Raw genomic sequence first — 21,669 nt, forward strand, 5'->3', positions numbered from 1 at the left:
CTGTCAGTGCCTGCCTTATCCTCCTGATGTTCATTTTGTGCTCCATTGGACTTCTCTACTCTTGGCTTTTATTCCCAGTGACTGTTGGAGGCGTTCTGCTTGTCGGTTAGCAGCCATCCCGCCTGCCTAACTCTGGGCTTGGTGAGGGGAGCATAGGGAAATGACAGCTTGCGGTGGGGTGCTCAGTGTCTGTTAACTGAAACCCACGCGCCACAGAGATTATGAAGACAAACACACAAACTGTGTAAGAAACTCACAGCCAACCTTGTGGTTCTGGCTATGTTGGTTTTAAAAATGGTAACTTGCAACACCAAGTTTGTGGGTTTGATTCACACAAGGGACACATACACTAAGTGTACAAAACATTAGGAACACTTGACCTTTCCACGACATTGCCTGACAAGGTGAAAGCTATGATCCCTTATGTCACTTGTTAAATTCACTTCAATCAGTGTAGATGAAGGGGAGGAGACTGGTTAAAGAAAGATTTTGAAGCCTTGAGACATGGATTGTGTATGTGTGCCATTCAGAGGGTGAATGGGCAAGACAAAATATTTAAGTGCCTTTGAACAGGGTATGGTAGTAGGTGCCACACGCACAGGTTTGAGAATGTCAACAACTGTAACGCTGCTGGGGTTTTCACTCAACAGTTTCCTGTGTGTATCAAGAATGGTCCACCACCCAAAGGACATCCAGCCAACATGACAAAACTGTGGGAAGTATTGCGTCAACATGGGCCAGCATCCTTGTGGACCGCTTTCGACACCTTGTGGAGTCCATGCACGGACAAATTGAGGCTGTTCTGAGGGCAAAACGGGGTGCAATTCAAAATTAGGAAGGTGATCCTAATGTTTGGTACACTCAGTGAATACTGGATATAGCCTGTGTTAACTAAGTCACAATGGATAAAAGCATCCATTTAATAACCATCATTATCTTTGTCTGTCTAGCAGAGGTTATGCGGTCTTGCGCTGACATTGTCAACATAAGCAATGTTCATATCCACACCAGGATAATTATGTAGTAATTTCTACCCACTATCTATCACGGTGTGGACCAACGTCTGCCTTTAGTACCAAGGAGGAGGTTAATATAAGCTCATCTCCCTCTGCCCAGAGAGGATTTGGCCTGATGTGGTATCAGTGCAGATTGACGATTGGGCGCTCTCATCTCTCATTTTAATATGGAGCGGTGCAGATATCACCTCTGCAGATGTATTAATCACGCCACCTTCTATGCCACCGTCGACCTTGGCTTGGAACGGACTCCACCCTCTCTGTCCATCCATCATCACTGAGAAGTGTATTACTATCCAGCTCTTCGAGCTGATGAACACAGCTGATTTTTCTATTAAGATTTCTGGAGAATGTCTGACAGATTCATAACCAGTTCTGATATATATGTAAACACTGATGTGGAAGGAAAGGTGGATTTCATCATCTGTGCCTTAAAGGACACGTCACCTTGTCATTTCAAGTCGGCGAGCTCTGGTAATATGACTTTTGTTCTAAATATCTGATGTTTTACCTGTTGTGGGCTGAGCTCTTGGGCGCGTTGCATGAAGACATTATTTCCCCGGCTGATCACTTTTCCACAGCGCAACATTGCAGAGAACCTTGAGGGTGACATCCTTTTAGAGTAAATCACTTCTCTTGGACCACTTCTTGGAGAAGCAAGGCCAGGACTGGCGCAAAGCACAGAAAGAGGGAAGCGAGAGATGAGGGAGACCGAAAGTGAGAAGCACGCAAAAAGAGCACTACAGAAAGAGTATCCAAGCAGATAAAGCAGAGGAAGAAGGATAGAAAGAGGGGGGATTGCAAGAGCAAGACAGATGGAAACAAGAGCAGATATAGATAGGGTGATGGGGGTATGACTCAGTGTGACTGAACAGGACCTACCTTGATCCAGTTGAATGATGTCTAACAATCTGAGTTGCACCCCCACCCACAGGTTAGACCAGAAGCGGTTGTTTACTGGACTATTTCCTGTTCCTGCATAACTCAGGCCAGGGGAGGAGGACAGGCACGTGGGTGGACAGCCTATAAACTGAGAGGTCCGCAGTGCGGCTGGCCAGTGCTCTCTCTGCCTTCCTGTCTCCCGTTCTGGGAAACATTGCCCACTAGGAGCTCTGCTCTGACCTTCACAATGACAGCCAAACTCTGGCCCACCAGGCACCTATGTCCCGCATCCCGCCCGGGTCTGTCAGGACACAGCCTGCCCTCAACCATCACCACCAGGTGATTCATACAGCAGAAGCTACCCCCCACCACCGCCCTGTAAGTCACACCTGATGCCAAATATTCATAAATCCATGGGAGTCACAGTGCTGCTGCGGGAGCAGGACCATTTCTTCTAGGCTACTGCCATTGTTTAAAAATCAGCTTAGCTTGAGAGGCGAGGGGAGCTGCAGTGCTTTGGAGGTTTGGGAAACTGCATCTGGAGTTATGATTGTGCTGCCCTAGATAACCTCGAGTCACCCTGATTTATAAACCTCCCTCCATCCTCCCCCCTCGAACGGATCCTATCTGCTCTAAAGGACGGCCCTTCACAAGATACACAATGGCCGTGAAAATGTGACAGATCTGCGCTCCACTGTAAATACATTCATGACACCCAGGGTGACAAATTGATTTTAAAAGGAGACAGTAAAGTAGCTCAGATAGGTCCCTTACACAGCTCTTAGCATCGGGTCCTAACAAATAAGATAATACAGCTGCTGCTCCATTGTAACATATGGTGCTCTCACACCGATATAGCCACCTAGAACACTCATCGTGGTTTCAGACCCAGTCACAATGAATGAATGTGGAAGCACAACAAGAGGTGGGTTCAGGAATTACACCCCTGTCAGAATAGCAATCACAGCCAGTAAACAGGGCAGTCAGGTGAACAAGTTTGGGTAGTAGTACAATATTAGAGAGTCACCACTTTGTTGAGAAGCTTTTGCCTTCAAATGAAAACTGACTGGGCCCATTCCCTCTGGCACATTCTCCTGACCTTGCTGTGACTGTTCTTTGGGATAATATTAACTGGTATTCTGCCTCTCTCTCCCAGTCTCTCTGACCCTGAGTACTTCCGTGTGCACTACTATGCCCCCTCCCTCGCCTCTTTTCTCACTCCCTATACTGGGCATATGCTCAGCCATGATCATGGCACTGAACTGGTCCCTGTGCTCCCCAGTCCTCTCCCCCCAGGGCTCCCAGTATCCCAGGCCACCCCCCACCTCTATCGATCCCAGAAAGCCGTGCCAACACTGAACAAAGACACTCCACTCCCCTCCCCTCGCCCTCCCTGCTAAGACGGTCCCTAACGGAAGGGTGAGGACCATGGATCACAGGCTGTCCGTTTACAGACGCTCCCTGACAAGACTATAGTTCAAATCACAGAACTGGAGAGTTCTCCTGTCATTGAGAGTTTCAAAAGGCATGCATACACAGAGAGGGTATGGACATCACAATCCATTTCCAAGTACAGCTGATTGTTTGAGTTGAAAGGATACTAAAATGGAATATTACATCGTAATGACGAGATTGCCCGGGTCAGGGAAGTAGAAATACTATACAATGGGGAGAACATTACATTTTATGGGGCAGCAGAAATGAACCAGTAAACATACGTGAAATCAAGGTGCTCTCTTGCATTCAGCCTCCTGCCTCTTCTCAAACACGGCTCAGTGTCACAGTTAGAATTAGAAAAACAATAGTGAAGCAGTCAAACCCCTCGACACATGCAGGCAGAAGGATCACGACATGGAAGACAAAACCTCTCCATTTCTACCCCTCTCCTTGCTCTCACGCTAATCCAGGAAGGATAAATTATTTTCCCTGCTTCCGTTTAATCTGTTCAAACTATGGATGCACGATATAAAACGGTAAGCATCGGAATCGTCCGTCATTATCTAAAAATGCCAACATTGGCATCGGCCCGATGACTAGTTTAACGCAGATGCGCAAAACCAATGTCAGAGCTGACGTGAATACCTATATAACGTAGGTAGATGACGTAATGACGCCATGAAAAATATAGCGGCTCGAGCAGTCATCAAGTCGAGCAGTCATTTGAAAGAGTAAGAACATTTCAGCGGGACAACGCAAATGCACACCAAGATAATGGAATTCATTGCCCTTGACAATCAACCATTCTCTGTCGTGGATGATGTTGTCTTTCGCCGACTGGTCGAGCACCACTACCTATTAGGTGCCATATTTCAGATGTTGCCCTACCGGAGTTACACAGTATTGTTGAAACGCACATCCATGAGCATCACTGCTATTAGCTTCCCGACTGACATTTGGACCAGCGATGTCAGCCCCATGACCATTAGGAGTCTGACAGCACAGTGGGTCCACGAGGATTTCCTACTGAGAAAAGACGTATTGCATGCTCAAGAATGTGCTGGTTCTTCTCATACTGCTGTCGTGTCTTTACTATAATTAAATTGAAGACTTCGTTTTATCAAAGATTCTCTGTAATTAGTATTACGCGATTAAACTGATTAATCATGTAACTGTAATTAACTAGGAGGTTATAATTTCCTAATATAACCTTTCAGATATTTTATATCGGATCAATTAGTCTTTGAATTAATGAATTATTTACTTTACCTCACGTTCGTCTCATTCCAAACGTCTAAAATTGTTGGTTATCTGCACGAACCCAGTCTTCACTATGAGTCATCCATACATCAATTGTCTTAAATAATTTATTTACTAACTAAGTAATTCACAGAAATGCATAAACAAACAGTAGATTGTTACAAGGAAATGATAACGGAGTTTCCCTAGTGGGATAAACCGGTATCGCGGCTTGGTGGACAAAAGGGGAAGTGGGGGTCAACTGAGATGAGACACTACAAAGTTGATAATTAGAACAATTGAAATACTAATCCTTTGCACATGAAAGCTCACTCATTCGGGAACAATTGCAATCAATATATATATATTTACGCTCAGTGTGTCGTCTTGATTGCTGTTGAAAAGTTTGTTTATTTTGTAGAAGTGTCCGTCTCTCTCTCTCTGTCATGGTTAGAGTGGATAGTTCAGAGCGACATTCATTCATGTTGTTGTAGAATGGTTGTTTCGGCGGTTGTCGTTCTTCGCGTTCAATGATACCGAATTCCTAGCTGCAGACTAGTAATTAATATCAAAGACTTGTTCTTATTCTGTCGGTATCGATAGTCTAAGAGTTTAACTTCTTGACGCACGGATCCCGTTACCGGGATCATTTATCAACAACAACCGCTAAACTGCAGAGCACCAAATTTAAAAAAAAATACTAAAAATATTTATAATCATGAAATCACAAGTGAAATATACCAAAACACAGCTTAGCTTGTTGTTAATCCACCTATCGTGTCAGATTTTGAAAATATGCTTTACAGCGAAAGCAATCCAAGCGTTTGTGAGTTTATCAATCACTAGACAAAACACTAAGAACAGCTAGCCTTAAATTAGCTTGGTCACGAAAGTCAGAAGAGCAATAAAATTAATCGCTTACCTTTGATAATCTTCGGATGTTTGTACTCACGAGACTCCCAGTTACACAATAAATGTTATTTTTGTTCGATAAAGATTAGTTTTATAACCAAAAACCGCCATTTGGTTTACGCGTTATGTTCAGAAAACCACAGGCTCGTTCCGGTCCTGAAGGGCAGACGAAAATTCCAAAAAGTATCCGTAATGTTAGTAGAAACATGTCAAAGGTTTTTTCTAATCAATCCTCAGGTTGTTTTTAACATACATAATCGATAATATTTCAACCGGACGGTAACCTATTCAATACTACAGAGAAAGAAAATGTCGAGCTACATCTGTCACGCGCAGGAACTAATCAAAGGACACCTGACGCTTTTTGAAAAATCACACTAATTTTTCAAAATAAAAGCTTGAAACTATGTCTAAAGCCTGGTCACAGCCTGTGGAAGCCATTGGAAAAGGAATCTGGTTGATACCCCTTTAAATGGAGGGGCAGGCAACGGAACAGGGATTTTTCCAAATAAAAGGCACTTCCGGGTTGGAGTTCTCACAGACAATATTTTGACAGTTTTGGAAACTTTTAAGTGTTTTCTATCCTAATTGTCAATTATATGCATATTCTAGTATCTTCACCTGAGAAATAGTCTGTTTACCTTGGGAACGTTATTTTCCCAAACATAAAAATTCTGCCCCCTAGCTGAGAGGTTAACCACGTGGTATGGTTAAAAGATTCAGCAATGGTCTGCAACCTTTGTCCTCCCGTAATGGAGAAAAACATGGTCTAATGAGAATTTCTCAAAGTCGGGGTTTTATTCAGGAGTTGCAGAAAAGGGCTTGTCCCAGGATGCTTGACCCTAACCGGGCTCCTGGGCGGTCCTCTGATTTAGTTAAACTCAAAAGGGAATTGGAGTTTCCTTCATTAAACAGTCCAAAATCACATTACACAATTTTACAGACAGTATCATCCTCACTCATTCATCTTATACAACAATTAGATGTAAACCTCATATCTGAGGCTATTATATAAACAGCGTTATGGTAATGTGGCCACACCGTCTCCCATGAGCTTCACCAAAATGTAACAAACGGACCAGTTCGTAGCTGGATTCTTCACCGATCTTTTATACCTTCTCCGGAACATAAATGTTGTTCGGACCTCAAGGTCTGTGAGGTGGAAGAAATTCCTTTGTTCTCTATGAAAACTCATTCTGTCTCTATACTGTGTGCCCATGAGGCAGGGTCTTCCCTAGGAATTTACGACCTCTCACCACAGCAGCCTGGTTGTAGGAGCAGAGAGAGGCAGGGAGAGGGGGATGGGGCTTGCTGTACCCAGAGAGGGCAACGTCATGACACCGCTGCTGCCATTTCAGTGGCATTGAGAACATGTTTGAAACATGAACACTCCTAGCTCCATTTGAACAACTGACTTGAGAAATAAGCTCAACTGAGTCCGCAGCAGACATGATACCCTGCCATGACATTGAAAGTCCTGTTCAACAAAAATGCCGACAGAACGTCAGGTTAACTTGGGAAAGTACTCAACTAGAGGCTGTGAGAACAAGCGATTCGGTGGCATTCTCTCTGAGCCTCTACTGGGTCGCCACCATGCTCAATGCTAGGTACAAGGACCGCTACTTCGATGCAGACAAGAAACAGGGTTTACGTGAAATGTTACAGCCACAGCTGAACAAGATGGAAACGGACACAGTGCACACCGTGACAGTGCACATGAAATCCTGGTTGAACAAATGAACAATGAAACAGCACAGCAAGTAAGTGAAAGAAATGGGGTTTTATTATGTTTTACTGGTAATGGGGACATAGGTAAACGCCAACAAAATAACTTCTTGGCAGTGTGTGTGTTTCAACTATTTAAACTGTACTAGAATGCTTAAAAAGGCTGCTAAAATTTTCAATATCGGTATCGGTTTGTTTTTTGCAAGGAAAATATCGGTATCGGCCAAAAATGTCATATCGGTGCATAGTTCAAACACCAGAGACAACACTGATATGAGCTACTGTGGCAACAGTCCTGAGGTGAGTGGCACTGTGGGTCTGTCTTGTCCTCTTCCAGTTTCTCCGTCACACTCATCAGCCCATCACCATGCTACTCGTTAGGCCTATACTTAGCATTTAGCTGCTGTGGTTTGCCTGGAATACAGACATGTCTTTTCACCACATCTCTTTTCACCATCTTTCCATTTAAGAGAAGTGCTAAACGACAGCAAAACAGTCATGGAATCATGTTGCCAAACACATCCTCACTTACCGATAGGGCAGTGACGGTTAAGCGACCACTGCCACCGTAATAACTGTTTGAATACGAAAAAAGACAAGGAACAAAGTTTAATCATGTTGTACAATGTGTTGTACAATCCATGTTACAGCAGAATCGGACTCAAAAGCACGAATGCCCAGCCGGCCCACCTTCAGTCAGCTGTTTGTTCCCCCCAAAAATGTATTGATGTTATTACATTTTATTTTTTAAATACGTTTTCATGATGGTAGTCATCTATAACTGTCAGTTACATGATTATACGGTAACCGTGCCAGCCCTACTTACCAACTCATACATATTCAGGTGTGTTCTAGCAGAGAGGATACTGTTGAAATATAGATCCACGACATCTATACATAATATATAGAGGTCTAAATTCTCATGAATCATGGATTCTGGTCACCGGGTAGTGTTTCTCTTCTGGGGATATAGGGCTGTATAGGGTGGGCATAGCTTACGACAGTGTGTATCACACAGAGCAGAAACCTAGATTGGCTCCCTGAGATGAGTCGTGTTATATGTGGAAAGGGGCCTATAACATAGTGCTGTGGCCAATGGATCTTATTTTCTCATTTACTCTCTAGATGCCTATTTTGCAGTTTCACAAATAGTATCAAATGGTGAAGAGGACGGTTCATCCTTAAAAACAGATAAATATCAGTTGAACTAGACTGTCGCTTTAGATGTAAACCCTATGAGAAATAAGTGTCGTTACACCGTGTTAGAATGAGTACAGATGGCCATGCTAGAAGCAGGCTTCAGAGAGCGAGAGAGCTTTACGATGCCCTAGAGGAGACGTGTGATGGACACACGGACACACGCAAAAAGTCATAACGAATTAAATGTAACTATTTCGCTAGATAAATACAACGACAAACATTTATCTTTAATGGACAGTTACTTCCCATTAGCGGCAGTGCTCTAGACAACAAAAAAGAAACGTGCCAAGCAAGACAACTGAGATGGTAGCCTATGATTCAAAAAGTAGGCCTAAGCTACTTCAAATAACATTTCCAGGAAATGCATAATAGATATTTGGATGTGCAACATGTCAAAATAGGATCTAGAATTATCAGACTTCTTTTTGGCTCTTCAGAGAATCTTTGTGCATATTAGCCTATATTATTCACCACCTGGAAACTCAAAACACTTAGCTAGATTGTTAACTCTAAATATGATATTGTTGCTAGATGATCAATTAGCCTACATGGCAGATGTCCTACAAAAACTATTTCAGCGCTAGGCCTAGGCTACTTGATGTAGACGAGGGATAGGCAACTAGCGGCCTGGACCCTTTTGTAGGCCCTCGGATAAAACCCTGCTCCCCCGCCCCCCAACTTATTTTTGAGTTAGAATAGTAAAATACACAAGGAGCAATTTTGAAATTTGGTTGTACATCAGCAGTTTCTCTTGTTAGGTCAGTCAGATTCACTTAATTAGCCCATGTAAGCTAACATTTTTTAGATTGTTAAAATAGCTGGCTGCTAGACTAAACGTGTAGTAGTCAAATCAAATCAAATGTATTTATATAGCCCTTACATCAGCTGATATCTCAAAGTCATGGTCAAATAACCATCCAGGGGGCCCCCCATTGTTCATCGGACATCATATAAAACTGAACAAACATTTTTCTCCACCATATGACAAAATGTTTAGAATTGCAGGAAATGTATTGTGAAACTGCACATTTCCCTCTCTGGCCCATTGCAAAAAGTGTAAAATTTAATTAAATGAGTTATACAATTTCAAAATCTTCATGGCAAAATGTGTAGAACTGCAGCAAACTTAATTTTAAAAATGCAACATGTCTCTATGTTCCATGGCATGTGTACAATTAAAGGAAATTAAACTTTTAAAAAAGTATTTAAACATTTTATATATATATATATATATATATATATATATATATATATATATATATATATATATATATATATATATATATATATATATATATATTCTGGGTTAGACTTGGAACATTGTTATATTCAGAATTATAGTATATAAGGAGTGAAAGAGACTGGTTTTTACATCAGAAGTTAACTTCTCTAGGATAGAGGGGAAGCATTTTCACATTTGGATGAAAAGCATCCAACACCCAAATTCAACTGCCAGCTACTCATCCCCAGAAAATAAGATATGCATATTGTTAGTAGATTTGGATAGAAAACACTCTGAAGTTTTTAAAACTGTTTGAATCATGTCTGTGAGTATAACATAACTTATTTAGCAGGCGAAACCCCGAGGACAAACCATTCACCATTTTTTTTTTTTTTTTGAGGTCACTCTTTTCAAATGGATTTTCATTGGGAATACAGATTTCTAATTGACCTTCTTGCAGTTCCTACCGCTTCCACTGGATGTCAAAAGTCTTTAGAAATTGGTTGAGGGTTTTTCCTTTGTGTAATGAAGAGGCCATTTTGAATCAGGGTCACTTGTTGTGTACTGTTTGTTAGAGGCGCATAACCAGAAAGCTAGCTACAGTTTGTTTTAATCCTGTATTGAACACAGATCATCCCGTCTTCAATTTTATCAATTATTTACGTTAAAAAATACAAAAAGTTGTATTACAAAAGTAGTTTGAAATGTTTTAGCAAAGTTTACAGGTAACTTTTGAGATATTTTGTAGTCACGTTTCACGAGTTGGAACCGGTGTTTTTCTGGATCAAACGCGCCAAATAAATGGACATTTTGGATATATATCGACGGACTTAATCGAACAAAAGGACCATTTGTGATGTTTATGGGACATATTGGAGTGCCAACAACAGAAGCTCGTCAAAGGTAAGGCATGAATTATATTTTTATTTCTGAGTTTTGTGTCGCGCCTGCAGGGTTGAAATATGCTTCCCTCTCTTTGTTTACTATGGTGCTAACTCAGATAATAGCATCGTTTGCTTTTTAATTTGGTATCTTTCATGTGTGATTTAATGAAAGTTTGATTTTTATAGTAATTTATTTGAATATGGCGCTCTGCATTTTCTCTGGCTTTTGGCCAAGTGAGACAGTAGCGTCCCGCCTAAACTCAGATTTTTGGATATAAATATGAACTTTACCGAACAAAACATACATGTATTGTGTAACGAAGTCCTATGAGTGTCATCTGATGAAGATCATTAAAGGTTAGTGATTAATTTTATCTCTTCTGCTTTTTGTTACTCCTCTCTTTGGCTGGAAAAATGGCTGTTTTTCTGTGGCTATGTACTGACCTAACATAATCGTTTGGTGTGCTTTCGCCGTAAATCCTTTTTGAAATCATGCTGGCTGGATTCACAACAAGTGTAGCTTTAATTTGGTGTCTTTCATGTGTGATTTCATGAAAGTTTGATTTTTATAGTAATTTATTTGAATTTGGCGCTCTGCATTTTTACTGGCTTTTGGCCAAGTGGGACGTTAGCGTCCCACATATCCCAGAGAAGTTAATGGTTATCTGTAGGAGCCAGATGGCTTTGGAATGTGTTAGGTGAGACGGGGTCGAGGTCTTTGGATTAGGCAGGTCAGATCCCAAAAAGGGAGAAACAATGGTTTATTATCCTATCACTCTGTCTTCCTGTCGGACCATAACAGATGTAAGGATAGGAGATGAGGAGTGCCTAAATTGGGAGTATATATACACTTGTGGTGGTGGAAACATGTGTTGTCTGAATGCAGCTGTATTGACCCACTGGGCAAAATAAACTTGGTAAAGTTTTCATAAATGTCCTTTGAGTTTTTACTCTGAGAATTAGAACCTAACACATTAACACACACAGACTTAGCTGATGGGGTTTAAAATCCTCAATTTAATTTAGGGCCCCCAATTGGCTATGGCCAGACCCCACGAGCCACTGTGGCCCCTCCGATAAGTTCAACTTTTTTGTGGCCCCTACCCCCATCAATGTTACCCATCCCTTATGTAGGCCTATTCACTGCAAAAGGCATGCTCCACAGGTGCATCAAAACCATACTACACAATTGGTGCCATGAACTCAATATTAAGGTGACAAATACATTACATCCTCACAGAAAGCTGTGACTCTAACTAGAACAGTAGCTGCATTTTCAGCAACAGTCATATGCTTGTGCTTTTCAGAATGCATCTCTCCCTCCTCTATGCACACAGTGGTTAGAGGGAGTGAGAGCCAGCAGCAAAACAGGCAGATACTTTCATAGCAGGAAACATAATGCATATACTGTATTAGTGTTAACAAAATAATGGCTCTCAACAATCTATAGGAACGTTGGGTAACAGGTTATTTGGATAGTCTTACTGTAGATGGTATACAGCAGCCTTTCTTAAAGTGTGTGTCGCAACCTGTTAATGGTGGGTCGCAACGTGTAATTATTTCATTACTGGAATTGATTTGGCCAAGTGCAACTGCGCTCTCGGTTCAGTGCGCTCTCCGCTTAGCAGCGGTCTCTGCTCAGTTTGGCAGCTGCGTGAGTGGGAGATGCCCGTGTGCTTCGCGGTTTACCTGATCTTTTTTGTGCAGTTCTCTTGAAGATCACTCCGCGACACACGCTGCAGCACTGTCGTTCAGCAACAGATGATATGCTGTCAGCCACTGTCATTCCCACACGCCATCACTCACCTCTGTCAAACGGACTCATGCTATCCACAAGTTCTGACTGAGCTCAATCATGAAACGCAAATACAGCGATGAGTTTCTCTTTCATACAAACTTTGAGAAATAACGAGCAGCGCCCACAATGTTTGATGCGGGGCTAGTGCTTAGTAACGAGTCTCAAAACGAACAAATGAATAAAGCGACACGTCCTGACCAAACATTCACAGCATGATGGTAAACCCAGGGAGTTCTTTCAGAACAGGCCAGAATGCTTCAGGAAACAGTTCTCAGCAGATTCCACATCTCCATCTGAGTGCCATCTTTATGGGCCCATACATCTCTGTACAGGCAGCATTTAGATCCCGTTTAAAAAAAAAAAAAGGCCTACTTTAGCTATTGATTTATCTGGGCTTAATAGTCACACTACCCAGCTCCATGGGGAATAACACTAGAACCCGACCAATTTATCGGCTGACCGATATGTTCGGACGATATTAGCCGTTTACGGAAGTATCTGTATCACCATTTAATCCACTGAAAAGGACAGATAATATTTGTGCTGAAGAGGGCGCTCTTTACATGGCCCTAGCCTATCTTGCCTTGGCATGCTACAGCAAGACTGGACGCGATCACCCAACGCAGTTACACTAGTCAGAGAGGAGAGTTAACTACTGTGAACTGTTTCTACGAGTACTGAGTATATAGAAGCTTGACAGCTCAATAAAATGTGAACTGTCCATGTACTGTTACATGAAGTGCCATGGTAGGGTGAATTAGAAAATCTAGTCTTTCTGGTGCTCCTACATTTTATGTGGTGCTCCTAACCTTTTAGTTCACAAATTCAAAGCTTGCCTAATAATTTTGAATTATTCTGCAATCTGCATGTCGTTTTTGCCTACTGTTATCATTTAATTATCCACTTCCATAAATCATGTTGTTTCATTCATACTGTACAGGTGTGATCTACTTTTGGAATAAACCAAATGACCATAAGAAAACAGCAATGCCCTCATTTGTCAAAAATAAGTTACCCAATTATCAAAAATGCTCAGCTGCCAAATCCATTATATGTTTCTTCCTTAAATTTAAGAAATCTGCTTTGAGTATTTTTGTAGGGCTGTTTAGCACAATCCATACAGAAGATATATTTTTTAATATTCCAGCTATTATTATAATTATCATCAGCAGATATCAGTTATCGGTGAATAGTTCCACTCTAAAAATAGATCCAAAAATCCCATAATCGGTCGAGCTCTAAAACACACAAGCAGAAATTTGATAACTATAGCCACTCACTCAACTGTGATAATTGAATAATTTATGGTCAAGAAATTATTTAGGTAACAAAATCATTCACGCAAACAAATTCTAATAAATGCAGTACAACACGTCTTTTCCCATTTTTTCTAAAAACACCACAATGCTATAATCCTAACCAACCAAAGACCACTATTTTCCTCTGTATCAAATAAACCCCCCCCCCCCCAATTTTTTTTTTGTCTTTTTCCTCCCCTCAAAAGGACTCCTCAATCTTCCTCATGACAAAAGCATAAGGGCTGCATGACCAGCCCTTTAATAACCAAAGTGGAGGGGAATAGTGCACTCTTTTCAAGCTAATGGAGGGCTAGCATGTCAGCTCTGGTCCCTATAGGAAATATGAATATGGTGGTGGCGATTTGGTATATGGTGGGAACCTGAACTTTGAAGAGGGTTGGATTTCTAGGGACAGGCTGAGTGACATAAGGTTGAAAAAAAAGAATGTTGACTTTTGGAAAAAGTCCCAGTTCTCCAGAAATCCTGGTTGGAAGATCCCTGGAATTACGAAGAATAAGCAAGAAATCCAGGAATCATTCAAATAGAATTTCTGGAAAACCAGGACATTTTGGGAACGTTACCAGAATTTTGCAGTACCCCAGTGACATGACAGCATGATCGCCGCCCTACTTTGAAGAGTAGCTACATGAACCCATAAGTGATCCCCGTGTCTCCACAGATCAAAAATCAAACTGTCACATGCGCCAAATACAACAGGTGTAGACCTAACTGTGAAATGCTTACTTACAAACCCTTAACCAACAGTGCAGTTCATGAGTTAAGAAAATATTTCACCCAATAAAATAAGTAAAAAATTATAAAAATTAACAGAATAAAATAACAACGAGGCTAAATACAGGGTCAATGTGCGGGGGTACAGGTTAATCGAGATAACTTGTACATGAAATAAATAATCCAGTGGACATTTGATTAATTGTTCAGCTTGGGGGTAAGAAGCTGTTGAGGAGCCTTTTGGTCCTAGACTTGGCGTTCCTGTACCGTTTGCCGTACGGTAGAAGAGAAAACAGACTATGACTTGGGTGACTGGAGTCTGACAATTTTATGGGCTTTCCTCTGACACTGCCTATTATATAGGTCCTGGATGGCAGGAAGCTTGGCCCCAGTGATGTACTGGGCCAAACGCACTACCCTCTGTAGTGCCTTACAGTCAGATGCCGAGCAGTTGCCATACCAGGCGGTGATGCAACCGGTCAGGATGCTCTCGATGGTGCAGCTGTAGAACATTTTGAGGATCTGGGGACCCATGCCAAATCTTTTCAGTATCCTGAGGGGGAAAAGGAGTTGTTGTGCCCTCTTCACGACTGTCTTGGTGTGTTTGGACCATGTTAGTTCATTGGTGATGTGGACACCAAGGAACATGAAACTCTCAACCCACTCCACTACAGCCCAGTCGATGTTAAATGGGGGCCTGTTCGGCCCACCTTTTCCTGTAGTCCACAATCAGCTCCCTTGTCTTGCTCACAATGAGGGAGAGGTTGTTGTCATGGCACCACACGGCCAGGTCTCTGACGTCCTTCCTATAGGTTGTTGGTGATCACAGGGCACTGACCTGGCTAGTGGCTCGCTACACTACCAAGTAAACACAGAGCAGGGACGTACAGTATACAGTGATGTTATTGGTTGGACAGATGGTATGCCTCATTTTCATTCTATTAAACAAGTCGTGACTGCAAAACATGCAAGTAAAAAAAAATACATTTTGCAACAGCGCGACACAAATAGCCATCCTCGTGATTAAAACATTATCGTTGATGACAGTCGGCCCGTGTTCTATAGAGATATGACTTGTGCTCACAGTCACAAAGCAATCAGGTGGCCACCGTATAGCTATTAGCGCTCCTCATTTGGGAGTTTACGGCAGCATACTTTGAATGATAATTATGTGGGAACAAAAGGCAGGTTGGAAGACAAAGGCAGGTTTAGAGTGAATGGGCTGGCCCTGTGCCGCAGTAAGTGTTCAGAAAGGGATTAAACAAGGTAATTATCTCAAAGAATGGATGGATGGGGGAAAGGAAAGCGGTCTCAGGTTGGCTCTGTCTGTCTCCACTTAGCACCTCAGAAATAGCAACTGCACGATCAGATCGAGACACAGGACATAGCTGAAAAATAGGGGCAGGTAAAAGACACACACAACGACGTCGCAGAGACTCTTAGTTACCCCCAAGACCCTTCTCCCTCTCACCTCTCTGATCTTGTCTCGTTTCTCCTTGATGTCGGGCTCCCCAGGGTCTCCATCGTTGACCCCCACCACCTTGGGCATGGGGACCGGCGGTAACGGCTTGGGCCCCTCCTTCTTCAGGTCCTCCAGCACCTTGCTCTTCTCCGTCTGGATCTCAGCTCGCAGCTCGTCCCGGGACTTCCTCAGCTTCTCCTTTGCTTCCTGCAACGCCCGCTCGTGGTCCGCTCGGATCTTATCCCGCAGGCTCTCCTCCTCCTCCCTAAAGAGAGACAGGAAATCAGCCACAGGTTACAACACAACCAGGAAGTAAATTACATCAAACCAAACAGATTGAAATATTACATATAGGCCTAACATTGTATAACAAAGTAAAGATCTGGTCCACATGTCTGGGCTTATTCCTTAAGGCCATATTCAGCCTACTGTGGAAAAATAAATACAAAGGAATCGAAAGCCTTGACAAAAAAAATGGTCCTCTTAATCCCTGTTCTCTTGCGGTTCTATAATATACTAGATATGTTAGATATTATAAAACACCTCTACCAGTTCTCAGCTGTAAGGGCCCTGGAGATGCGGGCTGTGAACTGGAGGGCTAAACCCTGACAGAGCAGGGGACTTGCGTGTGTAAGAGAGAGGGAGAAGAGAGAGGGAGAGAACAGGACAGATAAAAGCCAGCCGTGAGTCAAAGTGCATTAGAGCAACTGCCACACAGACAAAAACACACAGTACAGCCTGAGCTGTACGCACAGAAACAGACAGAAAGCCAACATCTCTAGCAGTACAGCGATAAAAGAAAGCATGAAATTGAGAGGAGAGAGCGAGATGAAACACAGCCAAAAAAGGGGTCAAGTGGATATGGAGACGTGCTCTGACGAGATCCGCCATCACGGCTCACTTCACCTATGATGAGCCCCTAGGTCGGCAGAGAATAGAGAGCTGCACAACGGGGGTGGGGGGTGTCAGAGATCAGATCACTTACTGTAGCACAGACAGGAGGCATTTCATTGCGGCCATTAAAACATTAAAAAGCCAATTTATGCTTGATCCGAAAAAGTGGTCTCAGGCTCCATTTGGAGGATATGATGCAATTGTGGAGCCTCCAGAGGCATGCAGAGGCCAAATTGAGCTCCTTACCGCATCACCATGCGCCTCCCAAATGTTATAACAATGCGGAGGGCTCCGTATAGCTCCGCATTGACATGATTGGTTGACGGTAGGTGGGGGCGGGAGGTCCTGTATAAACACACTCACTTCCTTGACATCTTCCTTCACAACAGCTCTGCGAAGCGCAAGAAGCATGAATGCCCTGACTTCTGCAGAGGCCGTATCCCTGTAAATGTTGCACGGCCAATGCAGACATGGGATTGACCATGCAGCACCTTTAACTCACCAAGACAGACAGGCATTTTAAATGAATTACCCTTCATTCATTCAAAGTGGACTGGCTCCCAGCATAGACAGTGATCCTGTTTTATTTCATAACCATACGGTTCCCTGATGTGGGCCTAGCCACACCCCAGGGCCAAAATAACAGCGCCACACTACTTACATTAACCCGGGCATCAGAACATTTATGTCGATGTGCGTGTCGGTCTCCATACTAATTGATAGGAAATGGGTTTACACAGTGATGAGGTTTGTGTGTGTTTAGAACTGACTCAGTCCGGATAGACACACTGTACTGGCATTTCTAACCCCCCAGAGGGCTGGAGTCATATGCATCGATAAGTATGCCCTCACAAACATGCATTCAAATATGATATTTAGTGGGTTATAATGTTCAGACTGACTGACTGAAGCGCTTAGCGGTCATGAGTGTTTACATGTGTGTGGCACGGCAGCGTGTAATGAGAGGGTGTTTTCATCACACACCTTGCTATAACGGCTCCTAGTGAGACGGAAAGGCCAGGATGACAACATGAAACACCAATAATACGGCATTACTATACAGCTCTAGGCCTAATGGGCGGAGTCAACATCCGACTCAATTATGGTGACGAAGACATGAGCCCAGGCCCCAGCAATCAAGCCTGCCTCGGCTAACGTTCCTGTTCCCTTCAGCAGACAAGAGAAATCGCCACAACCTTCCTGATTAGTGCCTGCAGTCATGTGCATCGTCATAGTCACTTCCTGCTTTCATTAGCCTCTTCCAATGGCATCTCATCTTCTATTGTTACAGGAACATTTGGTGCTCTGTGTCAAAAGCCATCATCAGCAATGGTAAAGGCAGAACACTGCCATATCTAGGAAAATAATATTAACCATGGAAACAATGACTGGCAAAACGGAGGCAGCAGGGTGTAACCATGGTAATGCTAGAACACTTTCAGCCGGTCTATGAGAAAAGATTGTCAAGACTGCACCACGATGTAATTACTATTATGCTTCGGATGTACAGTGGGGCAAAAAAGTATTTAGTCAGCCACCAATTGTGCAAGTTCTCCCACTTAAAAAGATGAGGCCATTAATACAGGTAACGAGTGGAGGACAGAGGAGCCTCTTAAAGAAGAAGTTACAGGTCTGTGAGAGCCAGAAATCTTGCTTGTTTGTAGGTGACCAAATACTTATTTTCCACCATAATTTGCAAATAAATTCATTAAAAATCCTACAATGTGATTTTCTGGATTTTTTTCTTTCTCATTTTGTCTGTCATAGTTGAAGTGTACCTCTGATGAAAATTACAGGCCTCATCTTTTTTAGTGGGAGAACTTGCACAATTGGTGGCTGACTAAATACTTTTTTGCCCCACTGTATATAGTTCACTGGGGTATTTGGAAAAAGCCATGGGATGGTTTTTCAATACAGTCAACTATTCTTTTGAATTATAATTATTATTTTTTTATATAAATTTGAATATTTGTAGCAATGTTGAAGTAAATACCTGCAGTGAACTTTAGAAATACGTTAGGATATAAAGAACATTAAGTTAATTTAATCTGTCACATTATTATGTAGTGTATGTTAGTCCCCAGGAGGGTTGCACATTTTGGGGAATATTCAGAGGAAAGTTTCCGTAAAAAAAAAGAAGAAAAAAAAAAGGGAATTACTGGGAATATGTGCAATATTAATACCATTTAAATGTAGATGTTTTTTTGCATTGGATATATTTACCATATCATATGGAGACAGAAACATGAACCTTTTACCTAATCATAAATAAGACAATTGCAAATTATTAAATCCTTCCAATAGAAATAATTTTAAAAATAGTTTCAAATGTAACTTTAATTAAATTAGTTGACTCTTCACATGGGATGATTTCACTGAACAAAAAAAAAGGAAATATTGAATGCTCCATCGCATCTCCCAGAAACGTTTTCAACATACATAAAATTATAGTTTAGAAACAAAAGCTTTGGTTGTCTTCCTCTCAGGTTTCCATGTCTTCTCCCTGGACCTCCTCAATGTCCACCTCTTGAATATCAGCCTCATCTTCAGGCACAACCTTGTTAAGGATGGCTCGTTGTCAGGCTCAAAAAGCCTCGAATTTGCCCGGATGGCCACCAATTTTTCAACCCTTGTATTGGTCAGCCTGTTGCGTGCTTTGGTGTTTGTGTTCCCAAACAAGGACCAGTTGCGCTCTGACGCGGCTGATGTTGGTGGGATTTGGAGGATGATGTAGGCAACAGGGGAAAGATTCTCAGATCCACAAAGTCCCTTCCACCAGGTGGCTGATGAGATATGTTGGCACGACTGCCATATTGCATCTCCATCCCAAAGCCCTTGCTTGCACCAGACAGGATGCCCTTTCCAGCATACTTGGGGTCCAACATGTACGCTGCGGCATGTATGGGCTTCAGGCAGAAGTCTTCATGCTTTTTGATTTATTTCAGAACCGCTTGGAGCAACAGTGAAGTGGGCAGGGCAGTACGGATTTATTCTCTTACATCTGCAAGCAGAGTCTGAACATCAGACAGGATGACATTGTCTCCCTCAATCCGTGCAATGGCTACTGCTATAGGTTTCAGGAGTTTCAGGCTGGTTAACACTCTCTCCCAAAATACATCATCCAGGAGGATCCTCTTGATTGGGCTGTCCATATTGGCAGAGTGCGATATGGCCATTTCTTGGAGAGACTCCTTCCCCCCCAGGAGACTGTCAAATATGATGACAACACCACCCCAACAGGTGTTGCTGGGCAGCTTCAATGTGGTGCTCTTATTCTTCTCACTTTGCTTGGTGAGGTAGATTGCTGCTATAACTCGATGACCCTTCATACCTAACCATTTTCTTGGCACTCTTGTAGAGTGTATCCATTGTTCAGTGCCATGACGTCCTTGAGGAGCAGATTCAATGCATGAGCAGCACAGCAAATGGGTGTGATGTGAGGGTAGGACTCCTCCACTTTAGACTAAGCAGACTTCATGTTCACAGCATTGTCTGTCACCAGTGCAAATACCTTCTGTGGTCCAAGGTCATTGATGACTGCCTTCATCTCATCTGCAATGTAGAGACCGTGTGTCTGTTGTCCCTTGTGTCTGTGCTCTTGTAGAATACTGGATAGTCTGCTCTCTATGATTTGCTCTATATCCAGTAAATGAGTAGATAAAGCATGTCTGGTTGGAGGGGTGTATGCTGAGCGAAGAACATTCAGAAATCTCTTCCAATACACATTGCCTGTGAGCATCAGAGGTGAACCAGTTACATACACAGCTCGAGCAAGACATTCATCAGCATTTCTGACTACGTTCCCCCATTGAGTCAAAAAAAACTTCTGATTCCAGGAGGACCGTGAGCTGTTGCTATCGATAAGGTGTCTGATTCATCATTTTCACCTCGAAAAGAAGTAGAAGTACTTTTTTCAGAGGTTGCTTGTTGTCAGTGCTGAGGGAACTTTATGAACTTGGCCAGATGATTCTGCATTTTTGTTGCATTCTTCACATATGATTTGGCACAGTATTTGCAAATGTACACAGCTTTTCCTTCTACATTAGCTGCAGTGAAATGTCTCCACACATCAGATAGTGCCCGTGGCATTCTCATGTAAAGATTAGGAAAAAAACGAGTAGAAAAACAAACAATTGCATGTACAGATAAATCCCTTTTACGGCTAGGGGTTCCGCTGGCGGAACGTTTCGACAACAGCCAGTGAAATTGCAGAGTGAAATTCAAAAAAAATATAGAAATATTTAACTTTCATACAATCACAAGTGCAATACACCAAAATACAGCTTAACTTCTTGTTAATCTAGCCACCGTGACAGATTTCAAAAACTCAGAAATAACGATATAATTCATACCATACCTTTGAAGATTTTCTGTTGGCACTCCAATATGTCCATAATCATAAATGGTCCTTTTGTTCGATAAATTCCGTCGTTATATCTCCAAAACAATCATGTATGTCATAAAATATATTCACGCCACCCAGCATTGTAATCAAAACTTTCCAGAAAGCGTGTAGTCCTTGGCTCAGACAGTGTAGTAGTCTGGGCTCAATAGCATCTCATTAGAGTGCAAGATCTTCAGACTCAGCTGTACATGTGATGGAAGAATGCAGAGGGTTGCAATTCCATTGAATTGGGGACAGTTTAACCAAAATATGCCACAAGACCTAGAATTGCCTTGTGTAGCCCACAAAAAAAGGTTCCCTGTTTTTTGATGAATTTAGGGAAAATTCCCAGGCTTAACTTCCCATGGAAAATATCCGGAAATTTACGACCATTTGCAACCCTAGTCATGTGGTGTTGGTTTACAAGCACACAACGACAAGAGACCGGAGCCTTGAGAAACTGACTGCCGTGCAGCATGCGCCAGGTGATCTAATTCCAGTATGGGATTCACAACTAAATGTTTGTCAGCTAGATATCTTAGAAATATTAAGTTAAGTCTAAAATGGGCTAAATGCTGTGCAGT

The 21,669-nt window shown here is 42.4% G+C and overlaps 1 protein-coding gene across 1 annotated transcript in view; it reads right to left on the bottom strand.

Moving 5' to 3' along the window:
• LOC120058081 (mannosyl-oligosaccharide 1,2-alpha-mannosidase IB-like) overlaps window positions 1–21,669 on the bottom strand; it is a 128,967-nt gene that overhangs the window by 84,870 nt on the left and 22,428 nt on the right. Inside the window, exon 4 of the mRNA XM_039006558.1 lies at window positions 15,817–16,072. Coding sequence (XP_038862486.1) covers window positions 15,817–16,072 — 256 coding nt within the window. The remainder of the gene's footprint in view (window positions 1–15,816; window positions 16,073–21,669) is intronic.

This window comes from Salvelinus namaycush, chromosome 13 (assembly GCF_016432855.1).
Source record: "Salvelinus namaycush isolate Seneca chromosome 13, SaNama_1.0, whole genome shotgun sequence".
NCBI lineage: Eukaryota > Metazoa > Chordata > Actinopteri > Salmoniformes > Salmonidae > Salvelinus > Salvelinus namaycush.